A 22,132-nucleotide genomic window follows, 5' to 3' on the forward strand; every position below is an offset into this window, starting at 1 on the left:
TGCCCATATATATATATACCATGCACTAATATGAAGTCATGATAGTCCCACAGTTTTTGCCTAATACTCTATCACATGTGGAAGCTTCGTTGAGACCCCTGCATCAGCCCTGATTGCAGAGAGAAGAGCTATAACGAGCACAGTCAGCCTGTGAGCACTCTGTCTTGGCAGATTGTACCTTAGGCATTCGGAAGTGTATGTTGTATGCCAGCCTCACGGTCCCAGATGAAGTCCACCAGTTTCCTGGCTACCAGTTTAGACTCAAATTCCATGGGCCACATGGATCTGTTTTCTTGTCAGAACCATGAATTGCACTTCCCTGTGCAGAGACAGATGTGCCATGCAGATATTCACAGGCACAACAGCTTGCAGGTTTTGGTGAGCTAATGTGAAGGTCTCTCATCACTTATCCCTTCTAGTGTGGGTGCTTGGTATGGTAACGGGGTGATATACCTGTGCTCCACCCCAAAAGAACCCCTGGGACTTCTCTCTCTGTAGCCCATAAGTTTTGATCTTCTGTGAATTGAGACAGAGAGGGACATTACCTAAGAGGCAAGCACTTGTGGACCTACAGCTCAATAACTTCCCTGATGCCAGATGCCACAGAATACAACAACAAAACAGCAGAGGAGAGTGAAGACCACTGTGGCATGCACATCAGTGGCAGGGAATATCTGGTGGCATGCTTGAGCTGCCCTGGCATTCGGGAAGCTGCAAGCAGAACAGATGGTGAACTGTGGTTTGGAGCAGCCTTGGCAGAGGTGCTGGGAATAAAGCCAAGGACCTGCTCTACTCCAGAGCTCCACAGGCTGCGGCTGGAATGAGAGAGGGAGGGACACTGCCAGCAGGAATGTAGCATGTGGTCCTACACTGTATTAACCTCCCTGAAGCCAGACACAGCAGAAAACACAAGTTAGTGAGAGACTGCCTAAGGAAAGCCCAATTACAGCCTGGGAATGCCCAGGGCTAAGGAAAACAGATGAGGTGGCATTGTCTGCAGAAACTGTGGCTGAAGCCTCTCCTGGAGTGACCAGCAGAAACATACCTCACCCCCCACACACATACACCCCAAACCAAACCAAATCCCCAAGCCCCAAACCTCATCCTAGAACAAGAACAAGAGGAAACTGTCAGTATGAAAATGGAATAACAAAATCTTCCCACAAATTTGGAAGCATCAGACACAACACAAAAATTTGCTTGAAGAGAATGTCTGTGGTTCTGCAAGGCCATGGGGAAAGGGAATAGGAAAACAGCAAGCAATACAAATGAGGAAACTAATGTCAACCCCCACCCCCAAATGAGCAAAAGAAAATCTCAGTCTTAGAGTTAGAGGATAAAGACATTGAGGATATCCCAGGCAAGGAATAATCAGTAGAGTGCTATTTAACAACACAGTAGTGCACAGTTTTAAAACTTTGTGTTGTTGATTTTGTCTTATTGCTTTTTATATAGGGGGATGTATAGTAACTGTGTAATGCAGACTATTATATCAAGATGTGCAGATACAATGCAGGATGCATCAGTACTTCCAAATGAAGTTGGACTCCCAATGAAAATGTTTGATATATCTTGACAATAGAATGTTCGATTCTCTGCCACAGTCTGTACCCACAAGATCAGGATACACTTAAATCACAGAATGTTGGACTTATGAAGTACTATACTTTCATAGTAATATAGAACAGATCATTTGCAGGAGGAATTTGGGGAAGGAATTTGACAATGGGAATCCTACAGCCTATATAATTGTGTCATTAAAGGTAAAAATAAAATAGAAGGGCTAAAAAAGAAATTATAAAAGAGAAACTCTCAAACATTGGGAACATTTCTGAAGCCAAATACAGTGAAAACAATGAACCATAAACAGATTCACTCCAAACAGATACTCACCTAGACACACTGTTTTCAATCACCTCACAACTGAACATAAAGAAATAATACCCAGAATGGTAGCCTAGCAGCTAAATTCCTCACCTTGCACATGCTAGGATCCCATGTGGGCTCCAATTCTAGTCCTATTGGCCCACTTTCACATCTAGCTCTCTGTTTGTGGCCTGAAAAACAGTCGAGAATGGCCCAAGGCTTTGAGATCCTGCACCCGTGTGGGAGACCCAGATGACGCTCCAGACTCCCTAGTACAGATCAGCACAGCTCCAGCTATTGTGGCGGCTTGGGGAGTGAATCATCAGATGTTCCTCTCTGTTTCGCCTCTCTGTATATTTGCCTTTAAAATACAAATAAATGAATGCAAAGAAATAATACTGAACCAAGAAAATAAAAGTGATCAGATAGCATACTAAATTCTCAGATGATAAGATGCAACTCTTCAAGCAAGAAGAGAATGAAATGGCATTTTCCAGTCGAAAACAGACAACCTGTCACCTCAGAACAATACGTCCATCAAAGCTTGTGTTTCAAAATGAAATATTTCTATGGTAAAAGGAATTTATAATATGTGAACATTAATCCAGCTGTAGAAACATTACTCAAAAATGTGCTGAAGGTAGAATGAATGGACTCAACAATGGCAAAGGGGAAGATCTTCCCATTAAAGCCCACAAAATAAATCAAAATTAAACAAAGAGAACTCAACTCCAAAATGACAGTGCCAACTTATGTCCTATCATTATTAACCCTGAACACAAATGGCTTAAACTCATCAATCAAATCATATAGATTAATAGAATGGTTCAAAAAACAGCACCTATCTATGTGTTGCTTACAAGAAACATGATTAGTCAACAAAGACACACATAAGCTGAAGGTGAAAGGATGGAAAAGCATATTTCACAGCACCAGAAAGGAAGAAGAGCCAGTGGAACCAGCCTAACATCACTTTGTATAGACTTCATTGTAGAACACATTAAAAGAGATGAAGTGGTTGATTGACTTTTTCTGTCCTCTGTCATTTGATGGTTAGTGTTCTGAGTCCAAAAGCTCCATTGGGGGGATCCCCAAAGAAACTATGTCTGAGGTGTTCCCAGACCAGATTCTTGTATTTACTAGCAAGAATAGGGCCTGGCACAGTCAGAACAAGTCAATCAACCACCTCAGCTATATGTTGGCAATGAAAATACTGGGCAAACGGAGACTATATAATGGACCATGTGAATCAATGGATTCTCCAATGATCACATCATGCTTGGAGTGGTGAGAGTGGCAGCAATTCAGAACTGTTGAACTATCAAAACCACTTGAGCAAGACCTTCGGAGCATGCCCCACATCTGGGACCTGGGGTGGGTGGGAGGCTGAGTGGGGCTTCTCTCTCAAAATCTCCTTTTACAACAGATATATTACGGAAATAATGTGGAACTGATTGTCTTGCCCATCTTCCTGTAGTGCTTGAATCTTTCTACCTTAATTATGTCAAGATTGTAAAAAATAATAAATATATAAAAAATATTTTCTCATCTGACAGGTGTTTGTTTCCTTTCTCACTTTGTATACATTCCATCCTCCTTCCCCCAATCCCAGAGCTCTTTCTCTCTTCCAATATGATCTTTCCTGCTTGGTTTGATTTTTGAGTCTTAGTAAAATTTGAGTCTAATTGACAAAAAAAAAAAAAAAAGAGATGAAGTAGGACAAAACATAGTGGTAAAGGGATCCATCCACCAGGAAGAAATAGTAAAAACAAATGCATGCACATCAAATATTAGGCACCTACCTACATGAAGCAATTATTAATGGACATATGGTTAGAAATGCAGATTCTAATATAGTAAAAACGGGGAACTTAGCTCCCCATTAACCTCAATGGAAAAATGGAAAAAAAAATCTTAACAATAGAGAATAGAATAAATATATTGAATTGATATTTATAGAGAATTTGATCCCATGAATACCGAATATACATTTTTTTTGTCATCTGTACACGGAATTGTCTCCAAGATAGATTATCTTATAGATCACAAAACAAGCCTCAACAATTTTGTTAATTGATATAACCCCTTGGGGCCCAGCGGCATGGCCTAGACGCTGAAGTCCTCCCCTCGAACGCCTCCGGGATCCCATATAGGTGCCGGTTCTAATCCCGCAGCTCCACTTCCCATCCAGCTTCCTGCTTGTGGCCTAGGAAAACAATCGAGCATGGCCCAAAACGTTTGGACCCCGCACCCGTGTGGGAGACCCGGAAGAGGTTCCTGGATCCTGGCTTCGGATGGGCATAGCATTGGCCATTGCGCTCACTTGGGGAGTGAATCATCAGATGGATGATCTTCCTCTCTGTCTCTCCTCTCTGTATATCTGACTTTCCAATAAATAAATAAATCTTTTAAAAAAATTGATATAACCCCTTGCATTTTCTCAGACCACCATTGATGGAAATTAGAGACCAGTAACTCAAAATAACCCAGAAATTCTGTAAATTTTTCAAACTTGAACAACATGTTCTATCAAAGAAGAAATTAAAAAATATGTTGAAACCAATAAACTCTCACACAATATACCAAAGCCTGTGGGATGCTGTCAAGGCAGTGTTAAGAGGCAAATTTATTGCAATCAGTCTCTATATTGGGAAATAAGAAAGACATGAGGTAAATTATCTAAGAACACATCTGAAGAAACCAGGAAAACTACAGAGAAATAGGGCCCAGCATGGAAACCTAGCAGCTAAATCCTTGCCTTGTATGCACTGGCATCCCTTATGGTACCAGTTGTAATTCTGGCAGCCCTACTTCCCATCCAGCTCCCTGCCTATGACCTGGGAAAGTAATCAAGGATGACGCAAAGCCTTTGGATGCTGCACCCACATGGGAGACATGGAAGAGACTCCAGCACATGGCTTCAGATTGCTACTGCTCCAGCCATCACAGCATCTTGGGGTATGAATCGACAAATATAAGATCTTGCTCTCTGTCTTTCCTCCTGTCTGTATATCCGACTTTCCGATAAAAATAAAGTAAATCTTAAAAAAAAAATTGAGAGAAATATACTAAAGACAGATCTCAAAACAATACACAAAGTCAATAAAAGAGTTTATTCTCTGAGAAAATAAGCACAATAGATATCCCACTTGCCAACTAATAAAAAAAGATAGAGAAGAATCAATTGAATCAAAGATGGGTAAGAAAACATAACAGCAGATATCACAGACATATAGAGAATAAACTGAAATTACAGCAAGCAACTATATCCCAACACATCAGTAGATTTTCAAGAGAAGGATAGATTCCTGGACATATGTACGAAAACTGAGTCATGAGGCAACAGAATATAATAAACGTATAACCTAGATGGAGATTGAATCAGTGATTAAGTTTCATCCAACAATGTAAAACCCAGGACTGGACAGCTTCACTGGAAGGAAAGAGATGTTTACAATTGCACTGTTAGACAACATAGTACTGGAAGTTCTCAGTACAGATATTAGACAAGAAAATGAATATTAAGGAAATTCAGATTGACCCTGAGTCCCAATGTTATGATTCTATACATAGCAGAACCATAACTCCCAATAAACAAATGGCTAGAATTTGCAAGGGTTTTGTAAACTGGAAGTATATTTAAAAATGAGAGCAAATTGATGACCCTGGTGTATACAAACAATTCCAGGGCTGAAAAAGAGCCAGTCAGTATGGTCCCATTATTCAATGTAATAAATAAAAAAAAAGAAAAAATAGCACAAAAGACACAAAAATACACTGGAATAAACCACACTAAGGATGTAGAAGCTCTCTATCAAGACAATTTTAAAACAATAGAAAAAAATAGAAGACTTTAAAAAAATGGAGACACAGACCTTGTTCCTTTCACCTATACAATAATCATAACTAAATTGATAAAGGATCTAAACCTGTACTCAGAAAATATAAACTCATTAGAGGTAAATGTAGGAAACACACTGCAAGATATAGTCATAGGCAAAGTTTGCCTAGAAGAATCATCAAAGCACAGGCAGCCGAGCCCAAAATAAAGAAATGTGGTTACATCAAACTAAGAAAGTCCTGTATAGCAAAGGAAACGCTCTACAAAGTAAAAACAAAACAAAATAAAATGAAACAAACAAAAACCAAAAAACAACAGAGTGGAGAAAATCTTTGCACAGCACACAACAGATAAAGTGCTAATATCCAGTATGTACAAAGAAATTCAGAAACAAAATAACAACAATACAAACAAACCAGTTAAGAAATAGGCAGAGGCCTGGCATGGTGGTCTAGTGGCTAAAGTCTCCACCTTGAATATGCTGAGGTCCCATATGGGCGCCGTTTCTTATCCTGAAAGCCCTGCTCCATATCCAGCTCCGTGCTTGTGGCCTGGGAAAGCAGTCGAAGATGGCCCATATCCTTGGGACCCTGCACCCCATGGGAGACCTGGAAGAAGTTCCTGGCTCCTGGCTTCAGATCGGTGCAGCTCTGGCTGTTGTGGTCACTTGGACATGAATTAGCTAATGGAAGATCTTTATCTCTCTACTACTTTCTGTATATCTGACTTTGCAATATAAATAAATAAATATTTAAAAAAAGGAAATAGGCAAAAAATATGAGCAGATATGCTTCATAGAAGCAAATTCAAATGGTTAACAAAATGGATAAATGTTCAAGCTCCCAAGAAATAAGGGAAATACAAATAAAAACCACACTGAAATTTTGCTCCAGCTCTATGAGAATGGACTACATACTGAAAGCTACAAACAACACCTGCTGTTTAGAATGTGGGGCAAAAGGCACCCTAGTCCACTTCTGGAGGGACAGTAGACTGGTGCTGCCACTAAGGAAATTGGTGTGAATACTCAGACAACTGAAAATTCAACTCCCAAATGACCCAGAAATCCCACTCCTGGGAATATATTCAAATGAGCTTATACATTCACACAAAAAAGCACCCTGAACTTGTATATTCATTGCAGCACAATCAACATGGCAACAACCTAGATACTGTTAACCATTTGAATTTGAATTTGCTCCTTTAAAAACTCTGCTCAGACAAGATCAAGTGCTTTCAGGGTGGTATGCCCATCAACAAAAGACTGGATAAGAAAGCTGAAGTTCATATGCTCCATGGAATACTACTCAGTTATTAAAAAAATGAAATGCAGTTTTTTTGTGGCCAAATGGGCCCAACTGGAATCCATTCTGCTAAGAGAAATGAACGAATCTCCAAAGGTTAAATACAACATGCTTGCCTTAATTTGAGGTGAAATGATGTCAATCTGGAAACTAGTACCTGTATATTGTAATATTATTGCAATCTCAAACAGTCTGTTTCTAATGCAATAAGATAATGTGATGTAATCTATAAATCAACAATTAATGTGAGTCAGACTGCTTATGATCTACATCAAAGAACTGTAAAACCTAAAGCACTCTTACTACCCTGTGTTATTCCATAATGGGGAGGGAGTGCAGAGACATCTTCCATCTTCCTAAAAAGGCGTGAGTAAGAAGCAAAATGTAACCTATCAGGATCAGATCTGGTAACTCAGACAATAGACTCTAGTCAGCATCAGACAATAGTAAAGCTACACAGGCATAAGGGGGGAATCGGGAGCAATTCTGACAGGAGGTTGGTATTGAGGATTTCTCTGCACACCCCTCTTGAAAATCTTCTGCATCTTGGTCAGTAGTCATCACTTTTCATTAGGGAGAGATTACAGAAAATCTGATGAATAATAGTTTCTTGACTAGTTCTGATACATTCAAATAGACTTAGTTTCTAATATTATTAGATAGACAACAAGTAAAGCTTAGAATCAGACAGGAAATGGTCAGTGGGGATTCACTCATACCTCACTAGGTGGGACACAAAGATCAGTTACTCCTCACTGGGGTGTTGAGGATTTCTCTGCACACCCCTCCTGAAAATGTTCTGTACCTAAACTGTTGACACATGACTTGTTAAGAGTTATAAGCCAGTTCAGACCACCTCAAAAACAACCAGGTTCAGCAAAATCATGTTTCAACACTATAAACAGCTAAATACTAAAATAAAAATAGATGAGACAGCCGAATAGTAATCTATAGCCATTTAATTCGGTTGTATATAAACCAAAATTGAAGTGTTTATGAAGAAGTCACAGGATGTGGTTAGGAACCTGCATTTTCCTATTAACATATTGGTTAATACCATGTCAATTAATACCATAACGTTTCAAATTGTTTCTGATGCTTTGTTGGGGCTTTTAATTGATTGGGATGATACTCTGCCAGCTCTACCTTCAGACCAGAGATGGTCTCTTCAAAAAACCATTGAACTTACCAGGACAATAAAATGCTAGACTTTATGCTTGGTAAATACTTCCAATGAAAGAATCTCAACTGAATTTGAACTGTGGTTATGCAACAAGGTGGAGGAATCCACTATGTGGGGAAGGTTTGGGGTAGGGTGGGGAGAATCCCAGTGCCTATAACACTGTGTCACATAATGCAATGTAATTAATAAAAAAAAAAACTGCTCATATTGGAAGTAATAAATTACTTTGGTAAAGTTTCAGGATATAAAATTAACATAAAAATCAGTAGTTTTGCATATACACACAATCCCATGGCTGATAAAAAACTTATAAGATCCATCTCTTTCACAATAACTGAAAATATTAAGTGCATTGGAATAAATTTATTCAAGGATGTGAGGGACATCTACGATGAAAGCTAAAATATATTATGAAGAGAGAAATTAACACGCCAAACCATGGAAAAATTTTCCATGTTTATGGATTGGTTTGTTTAATGTCGACAAAATGTCTATTTTACAGAAAGCAATCTGCAGATTTAATGCATCCTATCAAAATAATGATGATATTCTCAAGTGTAGAAGTAAACTTATGTTTACAATCAAATGGAAATGCAAGTGATTCCAAAAAAGCAATCTTAATCAGTAAGAAACAAAGCTGGACACAGCACATTGCAGACTTCAAGATGTATTACAGGAAAGTTATGAACAAAACACCCTGCTATTGGCACAATAACAGACATGAAAATTACTGGAACAAAATAAAACCCCAATAATTAATGAAAAATAAGAAGAACTAAGTATAGAGGCATATCACATCCCCTATGCTTTAATCATATGTCTAGGTGTTTTAGATTGTATAAAAGAGGTATGAAATAAAATTCTTATAGTCAAGAATTTAAGCTATGTCGTTATGATGTGTCCAGTGGGTCACATGTGTTTACTTGTTGTATAATAATAGAGATAATTTTTCTATGTGTTCTTTTATGTATGTAGATTAGCTATATTTGTTGTGATTATAGGCTCCTTTTGGTAAATTATTGTGGTGGGGTGTGAATGAGATCACACCAGATATGTCTAAGTTTTATTAAGGAGTCTTTATTAACCAAGCTTGGTGATAACAGGGCCCACTAGAAATAGCGCACCACAACTGCATAAGGCAATCCAATGAATCATAACCCAATCAACCATGACTCCAAGAGAAATGAATGGTCATTAAACTCAAGTCCATCCATTAAGCCGAAGACCTATCTCCCATCTTCACCAACAATATATGATATCCTAAGAGACATGCAATGAATAACCTGGACACACTTACAAAGCTGCAGACATTCACCTTTCCCTGGTTTCTCTGCCCACTTTATGCTACTGCTAGGCCTTACCTATCCTGGAACTCCTGACAGTATACAAAACAGAAATACAAAACATCTTACTATTGCTATCTTTATTGTTCCATTCAAGCAGTAAACAGAGGATGAGGAATATAGATCCACAGCGGCCATACTCAGGGGATATCTGTCCCTCAAGGTGCAGGGGAGGCCAAGAGTCAGAGCACCAAAGCAATGGGAGCACATGACCAAAAGCAAGCCCCTCCTTCTCATGAGCCTTTATAAGGACTTGTGAGGGGAGTATTTATAGAACAATGCAATACCAACCTCCTCCCCCACCATTGATAGGTGAAAGTCACAGGTGGGCAGGAGGAAACACCTAGGTGGTTGAGGGAAGTGACTTCCACGCTCATCACCCTGAACTAACTACCTACCTCACCACAATAATACCTCTTAAATATTAAGGAAAAATTTGTATACAAGGTTTCAGAAATTGAGAGACACAAGTAAATTTGTACCTTACATCCATCCAATAGAATTTTAGAGGCAACCAAAAGCAAGAGATTCATGATTACATCATGGAGTCAAAAGCACAGTGATTCTCATGAGTTATGACAACAAGGGAAATTGGTCTACAGTTCTGCTTTTAAATTTTACCTCCTTGAGACATTGTTTCCTGCATCTTGGTCAGTAGTCATCACTTTTCATTAGGGAGAGATTACAGAAAATCTAATGAAGAATAGTTTCTTGACTAGTTCTGATACATTCAAGTAGACTTATTTTCTAATTATCAAAAGCATTCTGTTAGTGACACTTATTTGAGGCGATGCTGACACCACAGGCACTTTTACAATTCAGATAAGGGGAAAATGTGAGGCATGTTCTTCAGTTTAGTTTGGTGTGTCCAGATGGTCTGTGGTCATTAGGTGTCTGTATGTAAGGCACTGTTAAGTATTAGAGTAGCGTTACAATGTGTTGCAGGATGCTCCTGTGGCCTGCTGTATCTGCTTGACATGTAAGGTAATAGAAAAGCAAAATGCCAGTATGAGCAAAAGTCTGAGTAATGGTCCCACATGTGTATCCTAAAACAGGGTGTGAGGTGGACCGCCCTGCAACATTATCCACCTCAAAGGCCAAGATGGATGGGCAGGCTATGCCAGGCAAGGACTTAGTACGTGCTGGTGCATGTGAGATCTGTGTCTGGGAGTGGGCCAAGGGGGCGGACCTGAGAAAATCCCTTATGGGGACATAGCTACCACTCGTGAACATGTGGTCCAGACCTAGGGTTTGGGCAAGCTGGGCAGGTATCCTCATCTTTTGGCATGTGTGAAGGTTGATTTTGGAAGAGGGTGAACCAGGCAGGGCCTAGCAAACCTTAATCCACCAGTGAATGCAGAAACAAGGCTGGAATGCAGATCATGCTGGAATAGGGTGTCATACCTACTGGTTTATATAAGCCAGGGATGGAAGCAGACAGAGTCAGGATAAGGTTGCAGCACCTGCCAGCAACAGTAAGGACTGGAGGTTGGCTATATCTGGTCAGACTGAAGCTTCTAAGGCAAAGGCTAAGACAGATGAGCAGGTATTCCCAGCTGGATCAGAGAAGCCACTGTCACATGCAAGATCTACGGATTGGAACGAGCCTGATTGGGGAGCAAAGGAGATGCCCTGGTTGGTTATGATTTCCATTGGTGTGTTATAAGGCCAGTGTGGGGCTGTGGACTTGTCTGCATATGGCTGCAGGGTCCCTCGGCATGTATGTGGGCTAGGTGTAGGATGTGCCAGAGGAGTCTAGAGCCCAGAATGCCCTGGTGCTTATAAGCACCAGAGTGGCCAGGCTATGTCTCTGTCCCTGCTGAGCCATATGTGAGCAGTATCTGAGTGGACCAGGCTTAGTTGGGTTGTAGCACCCAACAGCAAGAACCAGAATGGGTGAAAGCCAGTCAGGAGAGGCTACTATTTCTGTGGGACAGGGATTGGTCTAAGTAGAGCTGCTCATGGACCCACTGGTGTTTGCAAGATCTCGCAGTGGGAGAGATCTTGATGGAGGGACTTGGATAATTCTGCTTTTGCGACAATCACCCTGCAGGTGAATACAAGAACCAAATCAGCAAGCAGCTCAGACTAGGCCAAAATACAGCACCCACCAGCATGAATTTGGTGCAGGTCAGGGGCAGGCAAAGCTGGGTCAGTTCATATAACCAGCTGTCAAATCCTGAGCATCAGAATGGAAGCTGGGTCAGGCCAGGTCAAGACAGAATATCAGCAAGTCCACACTAGGGCCAGCCCTGGGGGCTCATAGGCTGGTATAGGCTGTAGCCTTCACCAGTGTGAGCTGGAATTGGTGGTGGGTCAGGTCAAGTCAGGTTACAGCACCCACTGGCAAATGCCGAGGTGAGGCAGGCTGTACCAGACTTGGACAAATCACTAGGCTAGCACATGTGAAACCCAGGGAGTTGTGAGGATGGACCTAATGGGGCTGCTTCAGTACCCCACCCATGGGTCATATTCCCACTGGTGAGTATGACAGCTGGGACAGGGAGGTCAGTTTGGGCAGAGATAAAACGTCTGATGACATACATGTGGGCTGGATCAGGAAAAAGCCAGGCTAGGCTGACTGTGCCTTCTGGTACATGTATAAGCCAAAATGGGTGTGGATGGGTTGGGCTTTGCCACAGTATCAGCTGGCAGATGCTGATACAGGGGAGGGAGCAAATTCTGTCAAGCATAGGCATGTCTAGACAGAGGGTGGCACCTGCTGGCACCAGGTGACAGTGAACATGGAACCCTGCCTTATTGTGGGGTTGGTTGGGATAAACTGAGCTTCAATGCCCATTGGCATGTATGAGAGCCAAATGAGATATGGGACAGATGGAACCATTCAACTATATATACTGGCAAGCAGAGAATCAGGGTAGGGGGCATGTCTGGTGAGGGTTATGGTGAGGTGCTCCAACTAGGCTGCAGCTCCCACTGGTTTATGTGAAGGCTGGGTATGTGGTGGGCAGGATTGGTTTGGGTTGCAACATCCTTTTGTTTGTCCAAACACAGGTCTGGAAACAGAACTGATTTAGCAATTGCAACTACCAGTGTGTATGTAGGTTAATTTGAGTGATGGACTATGCCAGACACTCTATTGGCTAACACACACACAAGATTCAGGTCTGGGATGGCCTCAGATTAGGTTTCTTTTGCAATTACATACCAACTGAACCGTTGGACTCAGAACCCAATCATGGACAGAATCGTAGGTTCCATGGTCTGAGTGTAGAGTGCATTTGTCAGAGCTGGGCCTCCTCAATGACTCAGATGGAGCAGTGGACAGCATATCCCAATATACATAGTGAATATGACACTACATTGGAGCCTATAAAGGATCCATTGCAGAGGATGGAGGACAGAATAAAATGATTAACTACTGCAACCAAGTGTTGGCAGCAAATATCTGGGCAGATGGAGACTCTAATGTAGACCCTAGCAGCCATTGAATTCTGGAGAGATTTCATCACAACTGGAGTGGTGGAATCAGCAGCAATTCAGCATTACTGAACAATCTAAATTTCTTGAGAACTTCATGGCATTGTACATTTCTTTTTTCATCCTATTGTTGATTTTGTATTGTGGCTTTTTCATTTAAGAAAATGTATGATAACTGTGTAATGGATACTATCATATCCAGATGTTGAGATACAATGCAGTTTGCATCTCTATTTCCAGATCAAAGATGGACATCCAATGAAACTTTTAACCATATCTTGACAAACGGAATCTGGACTCTCTGCCATTGTCCATGCCTGCAACGATGGATATATGACTGTTTATGTAGCAATATAATATAACAATAATATACGGTAACTCAGTGGAGGGGAGGAGGCTTTGGGTGGGGGTATGAGAAATACCTAAGCCTATTGCAGTGTATCATAAAATGTAATAATAATAAAATTGTTAAAAAAATGCTAACACAATAACAGTAAGTCCATTAGATAGCCTTAAATATCAAGTGAGATTGTCTTATATCCTGGCATCCTTGAATATCCATCCCAGAACAATAAAATTAAATAGGAAAAAAATATAAAAATAATTGTTAGCATATGCATTAATTTCTTCACATCTGAAAATGAATATTTTACTTCATTCAAATTAAGATTTTCTCCTTGTTCCTTGTTATGTCATTCTGAGTTTCCTGTGCTCTGGGACAACTGTACCAGTACTAGTGAGAGCAGGTTTCAATGAAGGATAGTAAGCAACTCTGCAATGTGTGCCTGGCATGGCAAACCTAGCATGTCTGCTTCCACAGTAGTCACCATCTCAGACTAGCAACATTCATATTAAATCGTAAAGGATGGGCCTATCACTAGCAACATTCATATTAAATCATAAAGGATGGGCCTATCACAGCTCTGTTTCAAAACAGATCATAGAGGATGCTTGAAAGATGCACCAGAATGGGCCCAAGTCTGACAGGTTGTATGCTTCTAAAGAATGAAAATGCCATTGCTTTAAAATAATGCGGTCCTGGATTTATCAATAGGATCAAAGAACATAGTGGTTCTAATTGGGTTAAAGATTCACATTTAGACAAGGCAAAGATGTGGCTGGTGGGTATAAATGGCAGAATGTAGTTTCTTTAATTGTGAGTGTGTGAAATAATGGATGGAGTGAAACTGACAGAGGAGACTGAGGGAAAGATGGTATGGCACAGAATAGAGGGCATGACATCTACAATATATTATCTTGACCTTGATCCTCTGTGCTGCTGAAATGAATGGTACCCTTTCTGTCTTCTAGAAATGAACTTGTCCTGGAGTATAACAAAGTGGAGGAATGCACGTACCAATGCAGGTGCTCTGGCTCAGGGATGTGCCCCCTGTTTTTTTTTTTTTTTCCTGAGTTGAATTAATTGAAGGGACAGTTTCCTGATTTCCAGGAGCTCTGTTGTTTTCCTTAGGTGATGACATTACAATAAAACCAGTGGGTATGTCCCTACCATCTTCTGGAGCAGAGGGGATTGCTTGAGAGATTAGCTGTGGCATGTAATTGTCCTGAAGTCAAGCTTACAGCTTCCTTTTGTGTGTTGACAGGGACTGAGAGCAGATGACCTGCCCAGGCAGACCTGCCTTGGGGAATTGAGACCACACAGCAGTTCATTTTTTCCCCCTGGAGTAGATATTATTCTAAGGATGACAAGGCCAGGGCTGTCTTGTTTCTGCAGGTGAAATGACAGCTATGGAACTGGAGGGAGATAAGCTTGTGCCATCCCTTTCCTATAATCACATCTTGAGGACTCATCTTAAAACAGATTCATGTCAGAGGCTTTGCTGAGGGAAAGTCTTTCTCTTTGCCTTGCAGAGAAAATTTTGAGAGCAGATCTGTGCTGCAATGATGCAGGATAATTTTCAGGAAAATTCTCTGCTCATGATATCAATATTGGATTGATGAAATGATCAATTTCATGAATTGTGTAAGTGTATATATGGGAAAAGATTTGGAAAAGTATGATTTTTTTTTCAGTCTTGAATTGGAGTTGCATTCAGTTGCACTCATTCTAATATATTTTCAATTTAACTTATATATTTTGATCAAGTTTTAGCTAATGAGATGGACCAAACCTGAACTACTTTAATAAACTTTGGTGATCTTTATTTTGTTCTGCCATGTTTGGAATTTAAGATGTTTCAGGATATTTTAGCAGTCTTTTATCTCATGGATACATAAAACATGTAAGTAATTTTAATCCTAAATGCTAGTGTTTTTAATGGGTAACCATGAGAATGTTTCTGTTTTACTTCTTGTTGATAACATAATTTTCTTACCATGAAATTTTTATAAATATTGTCTTCTATTGTTACAAAATTAATTTAGGCAAAATACATGAAAGTAAGCAGAAAAAGATCAAGTGATTTCTTTTTTGAAAGACTGTATGACTTTATGTTTTATAGCAAAAGTATCATTACAGAGAGAGGAGAAACAGATATTGCATCTCCTGGATCAATCCACAAATGTGTGCAATGACTGGAGCTGACATGATCCAAAGCTACAAGCCAGGAGCCTGGAGCTTCTTGTGGGTCTCCCAAGTTGGAATAGGACCCTAAGGCTTTGGTCCTTGCTCTGCTGCTTTCCCACGTCATAAGCTGGGTGGGAAGTATAGCAGGTGTGATATGAACTGGCATCACATATTGACATCACATCACATATTGGTAGAGGGTAGAGGCTTAGCCAGTTAAGTCATCACATTAACCCCTCAAATGCTTTCCTAAAATAGGTTTAGTTTTAGTATTTAGTTTTAAAAATTAACATTATGTTCAGTGAATTGGATAAATTCCAAAAGAGCAAACATATGTTCTCTCTGCAATAAGGCAACCTTCATTCACGTGAAATACAAACAGTAGTGTTTTTCAAAGCAGTTTTTGCTACTTCTCATGGGCCTTGATTTTTTAGTTTTATTTATATTTCTTAAAAATGCTTTTTTTCTTATTAAATTCCTCACCGATTCATAGGTCAAACAATAACATTGTTTCTTCAATAAGGTTTTCATTTTCTTTTTTCATTTCTTCAATGACATGTTTGTCATGCAATAGCATTCTATTTGTCTTTCTGCTGTACATTTCCTATTTTACTTCCTATTGTTGACTTTGTTTCATAGCTATTCATTTAAGGGGATGTATAGTGACTGTGCAATAGGGACCCTCATATTCAAATGTGAAGAGAGAATACAATATGTATCTCTCCTTCCAAATCTGAGATAGACTCCCAATGAAACTGCTAAACATGTCTTTACAATAGAATGATGGATTCTCTGTAATTTCCCATACCCACAATATGAGGATCAACTTAAATAACAGAATGATATGGAGGGTTTGTGGGGGATCTTGGGGTAAGGGGAAAGGAAATCTATGACCATTTGGAATTGTGATAAAATATTAAAGTAACAGATTTAAAATTAGCAAACTTGTGGTGCTGACTACAATGTTGAATTTTTTACAGTAGTGAGAGACATAATTTATAATGAATAATAAGAATTATATGCATGATGGACAATGATAACCACATCAATGTTTTTCATTTCTTACACATGATTCAAGTTGCATTTGATCTTTAAATCATTTATATTATAAAAAATCCTATTCAATTTAAATTTAGCAGCAAAAATTTCACAACTTTGCAAAGTGTGTTGTCTAATTTGAGACACAGTGGAATTCTAGTGTTTAAGAATATTTGAAATAAAATAGAAATAGGAAGCAAACATGATATTGTTATGGAAAGCAATAGCAAACTGACAGGGAGTATGCATTTTTGGCTACATCGGCATAACATTTATTGATGTTTTAAATAATATTACCAAATACAAGGTTTTAAAATTTTGATTTTAAAATTCCTGCATTCATGGCCTAAGGAGGGTGGAATTCAGGCACTGTGGACACAGCAGGTTTCACTAGAGGATAAAGAACATAGTGCTTGGTTTCATTTTTCTATGAATTCACTATTTGACAGGATTGCTAGGGCTGTCACATCCTTCCTGGAGCAATGTGCAGGTGATTAGCCCTTGAAACATGGTTTTATCCCTCCTGGTGCTTATTTGATAATAATGCTTTTAAAATGCAATTTTAGAGAGCATTTCTGAGAGAATGCTTGGATTTCCTCAGACCCACAGTTTATGTTTGTCCCGCTGCAGTTTTTGGCTCCTCCATCTCTAATGGTAATTGTCTTATTTCATATTTTTCTCAAAGGATTTGGAAATTAAATTTTGAGATTATGAAACTTTGTTTTATTGAAACAATAAGCGACACATTAATTTATTTCTAATAGATGATCACTATATTTATTACTCTTGAATATGTACATTGTATTGAAGAAATCCTTGTGTGGATCTAATCATGGTGAAAAAGATGTTTATCTGATAATTTTTGCCAGCTGATTCAATTCCATCATTAACACTTTTAACCTAGTGACACATATCTCTTCATCAGAATTTTAAGATTTTTTAAATTATTTTTGTTGGAAAGATAGATATTTAGAGAGGAGCAGAGACAGAGAGAAATCTCTATCCACTGATGCACTCCCCAAGTGGAGGCAATGGCCAGAGCTGAACCAGTTGAAAGCCAGGAATCTGGAACCAGGAGCCTCTTCTGGATGTCCCACCTGGCTGCAGGATCCCAAGGCTTTGGGCCATCCTTGACTACTTTCTCAGGACACAGTCAGGGAGCTGGATGGGAAGCGGGGCAGCCAGGACACAAACTGGCACACTTTTGGCATCCTACTGTGTTATAATTCAGTATTGTGAATGTTATATATTTCAAGAAATATGGTAAAACTTTTGATGAAGATAATGCTGATTTCTTAATCTAATTAAAACAACATATTTTATCACATATATTCATAGTTTAAATTTATATAGAATATGAAAATTATTCTATATTTACTCATAAATACCACTACAATTCACTATTGATAATAGAATATAACTTTAATAATTGACACTGTAACCTATATTGGAGAGGATGGTTTATATTATCATTATTTTGGGTAAATCATAATAGTTAAGTGGCCACTATGGCATCCCATCTCAGAGTGCAAGTTTAAGTTCTGGTTAATTCATGCTCCTAATGCAATTTCTTATTGCTAATGCATTGGTGAAGCAGTATCTGAGGGCTGAAATAGTTGGACCTCCTAAATAATTGGGGTGCCCACACAGAGTTCATCAGCTCTCATTTTGGCCAGGTCCAGCTAAATCGTAAGTAGACAATTGCAGGAGTCAGTTATTAAATGGAAAATTTTATCTTTCCATCTTTTTCTTGGGTTTCTATCTCATGTACTTCTTCTCCTTTTGAAAAATCATGTTTAAAATGTACTTTACATACAAACTACCCCTCAAATTGTTACACATGGCTACTCACTATTGTTACACGTGCTCTGTTAATTAAACATGTCTAATGCAAGTCCAGAGATTTCATCATTGGTGTTTTGGTTCCTGGCCCATTTAAGTGTGATATTTTCTTTACCATATTCTTACATGAACACTTAAGAGATTGATATGAAAGCCAGAATAAGGAGAATGAAAACTGCTGGCGCTTACTGTTTCTTGGTTATTCCCTGGGACTTCACCTCAGCCCTAGACACTTCACGTTGTCACTTCATGCATTGAAAATTAAGTTGTACCTTCAGATATTTCAAAGTATACGTTGTCCAAAGACGACCCAAATTCCTGTTCACAATCTGATTGACATAAGTCACCATGTTGAAACTTACTTTCATTTCTGGCAGGTAAGTAATATTTTATTAAAATGCATTCCATGATGCCACTACCAGAATACTCATATCAAAATACAGGGTAAAAATTTTAATTTGAAGTCCAAAAAAATAATAAATGAAATTTTGAGGGTCACACATAGGACATATGTAGATGATTAGTTATTAGATTATGAGTATTAAGGCACCTTTTGAAGAGAATCATGTAAAATTTTTGTGTCACCTGTCAATATTCATTCACAGTTACCAGGTCTGTTCTCATTCAATTTGTACATTAAGTTCAGCCTCATGGGAAAATGAGGCCATTTCATGATGGTAGGAGCAAATCTGTTCCAGGGCATTGTGGACAGTTACAGAGTGAAGGATGTGAGTTAGGGATAATTCCCCAAATATTTCAGTGGTAAAAGAATATGGTACTAAAATTCTTATCCTGTATCCTTTATTTTACTTCATGACTAATAATGTATGAAATAAGCCAATGCAAGCCCATACATACGTAAGAAAAATGATTGCACAGATATATTCCATGTTTAAAGATAGTAGTAAAATACAACATGATCCTTCAGATATGGAAATAATCACTGTTAAATTTATCTTGAATCCATGTGTGATGAGGGTTTACATACATTTTTATGGAGCAGTTTTCAGTTCTGATATACAATACTATTTTGTTTTACCAGATAAGCCTTTAAGAAAGTTGACTAACCATTCAATTAGATATGCAATATGTCCTTTGTTTATTCACGCATATCATGTGGTTGCAGAGGAATGCTTTTCTTCTCAAATTCTTTCCTGAGTGTGGCTTACATAAAATTAATGTGTGCGTATTTTCAGAGAGTACTTCAAAAAGTTTAAAGGGTAAAAAATAAAAATATGATTGTTTTGTTGTTGAGTTTTTGATACGCCAAATCAAAAGTGGCAAAAAGTGACAAAACACTAGTATAATGAAAAAAGCATTTGTTGTACAAAAGTAGTGGAGGAATTTTAAAGCCAGAATTTTTTATTAAGCATTCAGGGCTCATTCTAATAAGTGGGTAAAATAAAACTCATAATTTGTGGTGATTTCATGCAAAAAAAGTCATATGTAATATAAGGTATGTCTTTTGTTTTATAGGTATGTAAAAGGTTCCCAGTATGCTGATATGTACAAATATTCCATTATGTTATTATTAAAAAATGTCTATTTTATTCAAGCTGGTATTGGAATCTTAGCCAATGCCTTCTTCCTCATCTTCCACATCTTCACAATCCAACAGGTCCATAGGCTTAGGCCCACTGATATAACCACCTGTCACCTGGCCTTTGTCCACATAGTGATGCTACTTACTACACTGCATGGCATATCTGAAGATATGTTCCAATTGTGGAATTTTCCAAATGAATTGAAGTGTAAGCTTTTGTTCTACCTGAGTAGGGTGATGAGGGGTCTCTCCATCTCCACCACCTGTCTCCTGAGCATCATTCAGGTCATCACCATCAGTCCAGCCTCCTTCTGCTTGTCAAGATTTAAGCAGAAGCTCACAAGTTATATTATTATTGCTTTCTTCTGTCTTTGGTCCCTCAACCTGTCTGCCAATTGCTATGTCATCATATACACTGTAGCTCATTCCAATAGAAGCAATCTACTCAATATTAATAGTTATTGTTCACTTTCCTCAATGAACTCCATCATCATGGTACTAGTTCTCACACTAGAGTTGTCCCAGAGTGGCTTATTTGTAGGAATGATGCTACTTTCCAGCATGTACATGGTGGTTTGCCTATGTAGTCATCAGAGGAAGTCTGAGTACCTACACAACATAAGCATTTCCCCAAGAAGCTCTCCAATCAAAAGGGCCACCCGTACTGTCCTGCTGCTGGTGAGTTTCTTTGTGGCTATGTACTGTTTGGATATCATCATTTCATCCTTCACAACCACATTGTGGAGATATGAACCTGTGATCCTGGATATCCAGAGACTGGTGGGAAATGTCTATGCCACTGTCAGTCCTTTGGTGCTTATTAGTTCCAATAAAAGACTAATTGACCTTCTGCATAATGTAATTGATATGATAACAATCTTGCAATAATGATGCAGTCTTAAAATGTAAATGTTTCTCATCCAGTAATTAATCAAAAACCAAGGATTTTAATGTAGTATAAATATATAAGATTGTATTTTTATTTTAACTTTTTTCTTAATGTTTACATAATTCACCTTTTTGTAGTCTGTATGCCTCTTATAAGTCAAGCTTCTACATGTGTTAAAATCCCTGCACTTTGCACTTTCCAAATACCATAAGGGAAATCATTTTTTCATTATGCCCTTATGAATCTCACTTTGATAGTAATGCCTAGGTCGTTATACTTGACAAAGTAATGTAAATCTGAAGTCTGTGTGTAATAATTACATGCTATTTATTAAGCATATATGTACATGTATATACAATTTTAGCAGTTGTTAATCAAATATGAAATAAATACTCATGTGTCTATATTGACAAATAGAATATTGACTAGAGAAAGCAATGAGACATTTTGTTATATAGAGAAAACAATCCTTTGGAAAAATTTTGGTCTAAGATATAAAACATACTTTGTTACTTCTTAAGAGTGGCTATTCATGGAAAACAGGAAATAAATGAAAAATTTGCCTATAGGAAAATATGTAAAATTAATTATTTAGCTCTATGATCAAGGCAAAACTAGAATCTAAGTCATGTAGACAGTTTGTACATCAAGTATGTTGCAATGATAGTTTACCTGCTTCTGTATCTCCCCAATTCCCATGATGTCAGCTTCTTCATGGGAAGAGATAAACGAATTCTAATAAAGTTAGATAATAAACACCAATAAAGGGTCGATAATTATTTTTGAAAATTGTAAGAGGGTGTGCAAGATTTTGAAATAGATGTGTCCAAGATTCACCTATTCTTGACAGGGAATAAACAAAGGATCAACTAGAAAGGTAGATTTTGGAGGATGTACCCAGGAAAGAACACTGGAACCCAGTAAAGGAGTATGGGAACCATGCAAGTTATGAAGCTCTGGGATGGTAGTTTGGAGAAAGAAACAAAACCTATGGTGGGGGTGGGGGGCGGTGTGGAACCCAAATTTCAGGTGATTAAAAGGAGAACCTCAATAACCTCTATACAAACAACATACATCGGCAGTGCTAGGTTCAAGAGGAATCCACAGAAGTCAGGAGGGGCCCAGTAAGGTCAGCTATTTGGACCCTTCCTCTCCTCCTCAACAGCTCACTTTTTCTTGTTGTTATGGTCCAGGCACACTGGGACTCATGAGCAAGCAATCTGTGATTCCCTCCCAGTTTCCCCACCAGATGTGGCCAGTTCAAATGCCTGGCTCATTTCAGCAGTAATACTGCTCCAGTGGTGGCAACTTCTTA

General features: G+C 38.7%; 1 protein-coding gene across 1 annotated transcript; it reads left to right on the plus strand.

Moving 5' to 3' along the window:
• Positions 1-19,907: 19,907 nt before the first annotated feature.
• On the plus strand, positions 19,908-20,816 carry LOC121147007 (putative vomeronasal receptor-like protein 4). The gene has a single exon (XM_040966650.1). It carries the CDS (start codon positions 19,908-19,910, stop codon positions 20,814-20,816), a length of 909 nt encoding a protein of 302 aa, XP_040822584.1.
• Positions 20,817-22,132: the final 1,316 nt, after the last annotated feature.

This window comes from Ochotona curzoniae, unplaced genomic scaffold (genome assembly GCF_017591425.1).
Source record: "Ochotona curzoniae isolate NIBS_2020 unplaced genomic scaffold, NIBS_Ocur_1.0 contig_1420, whole genome shotgun sequence".
NCBI lineage: Eukaryota > Metazoa > Chordata > Mammalia > Lagomorpha > Ochotonidae > Ochotona > Ochotona curzoniae.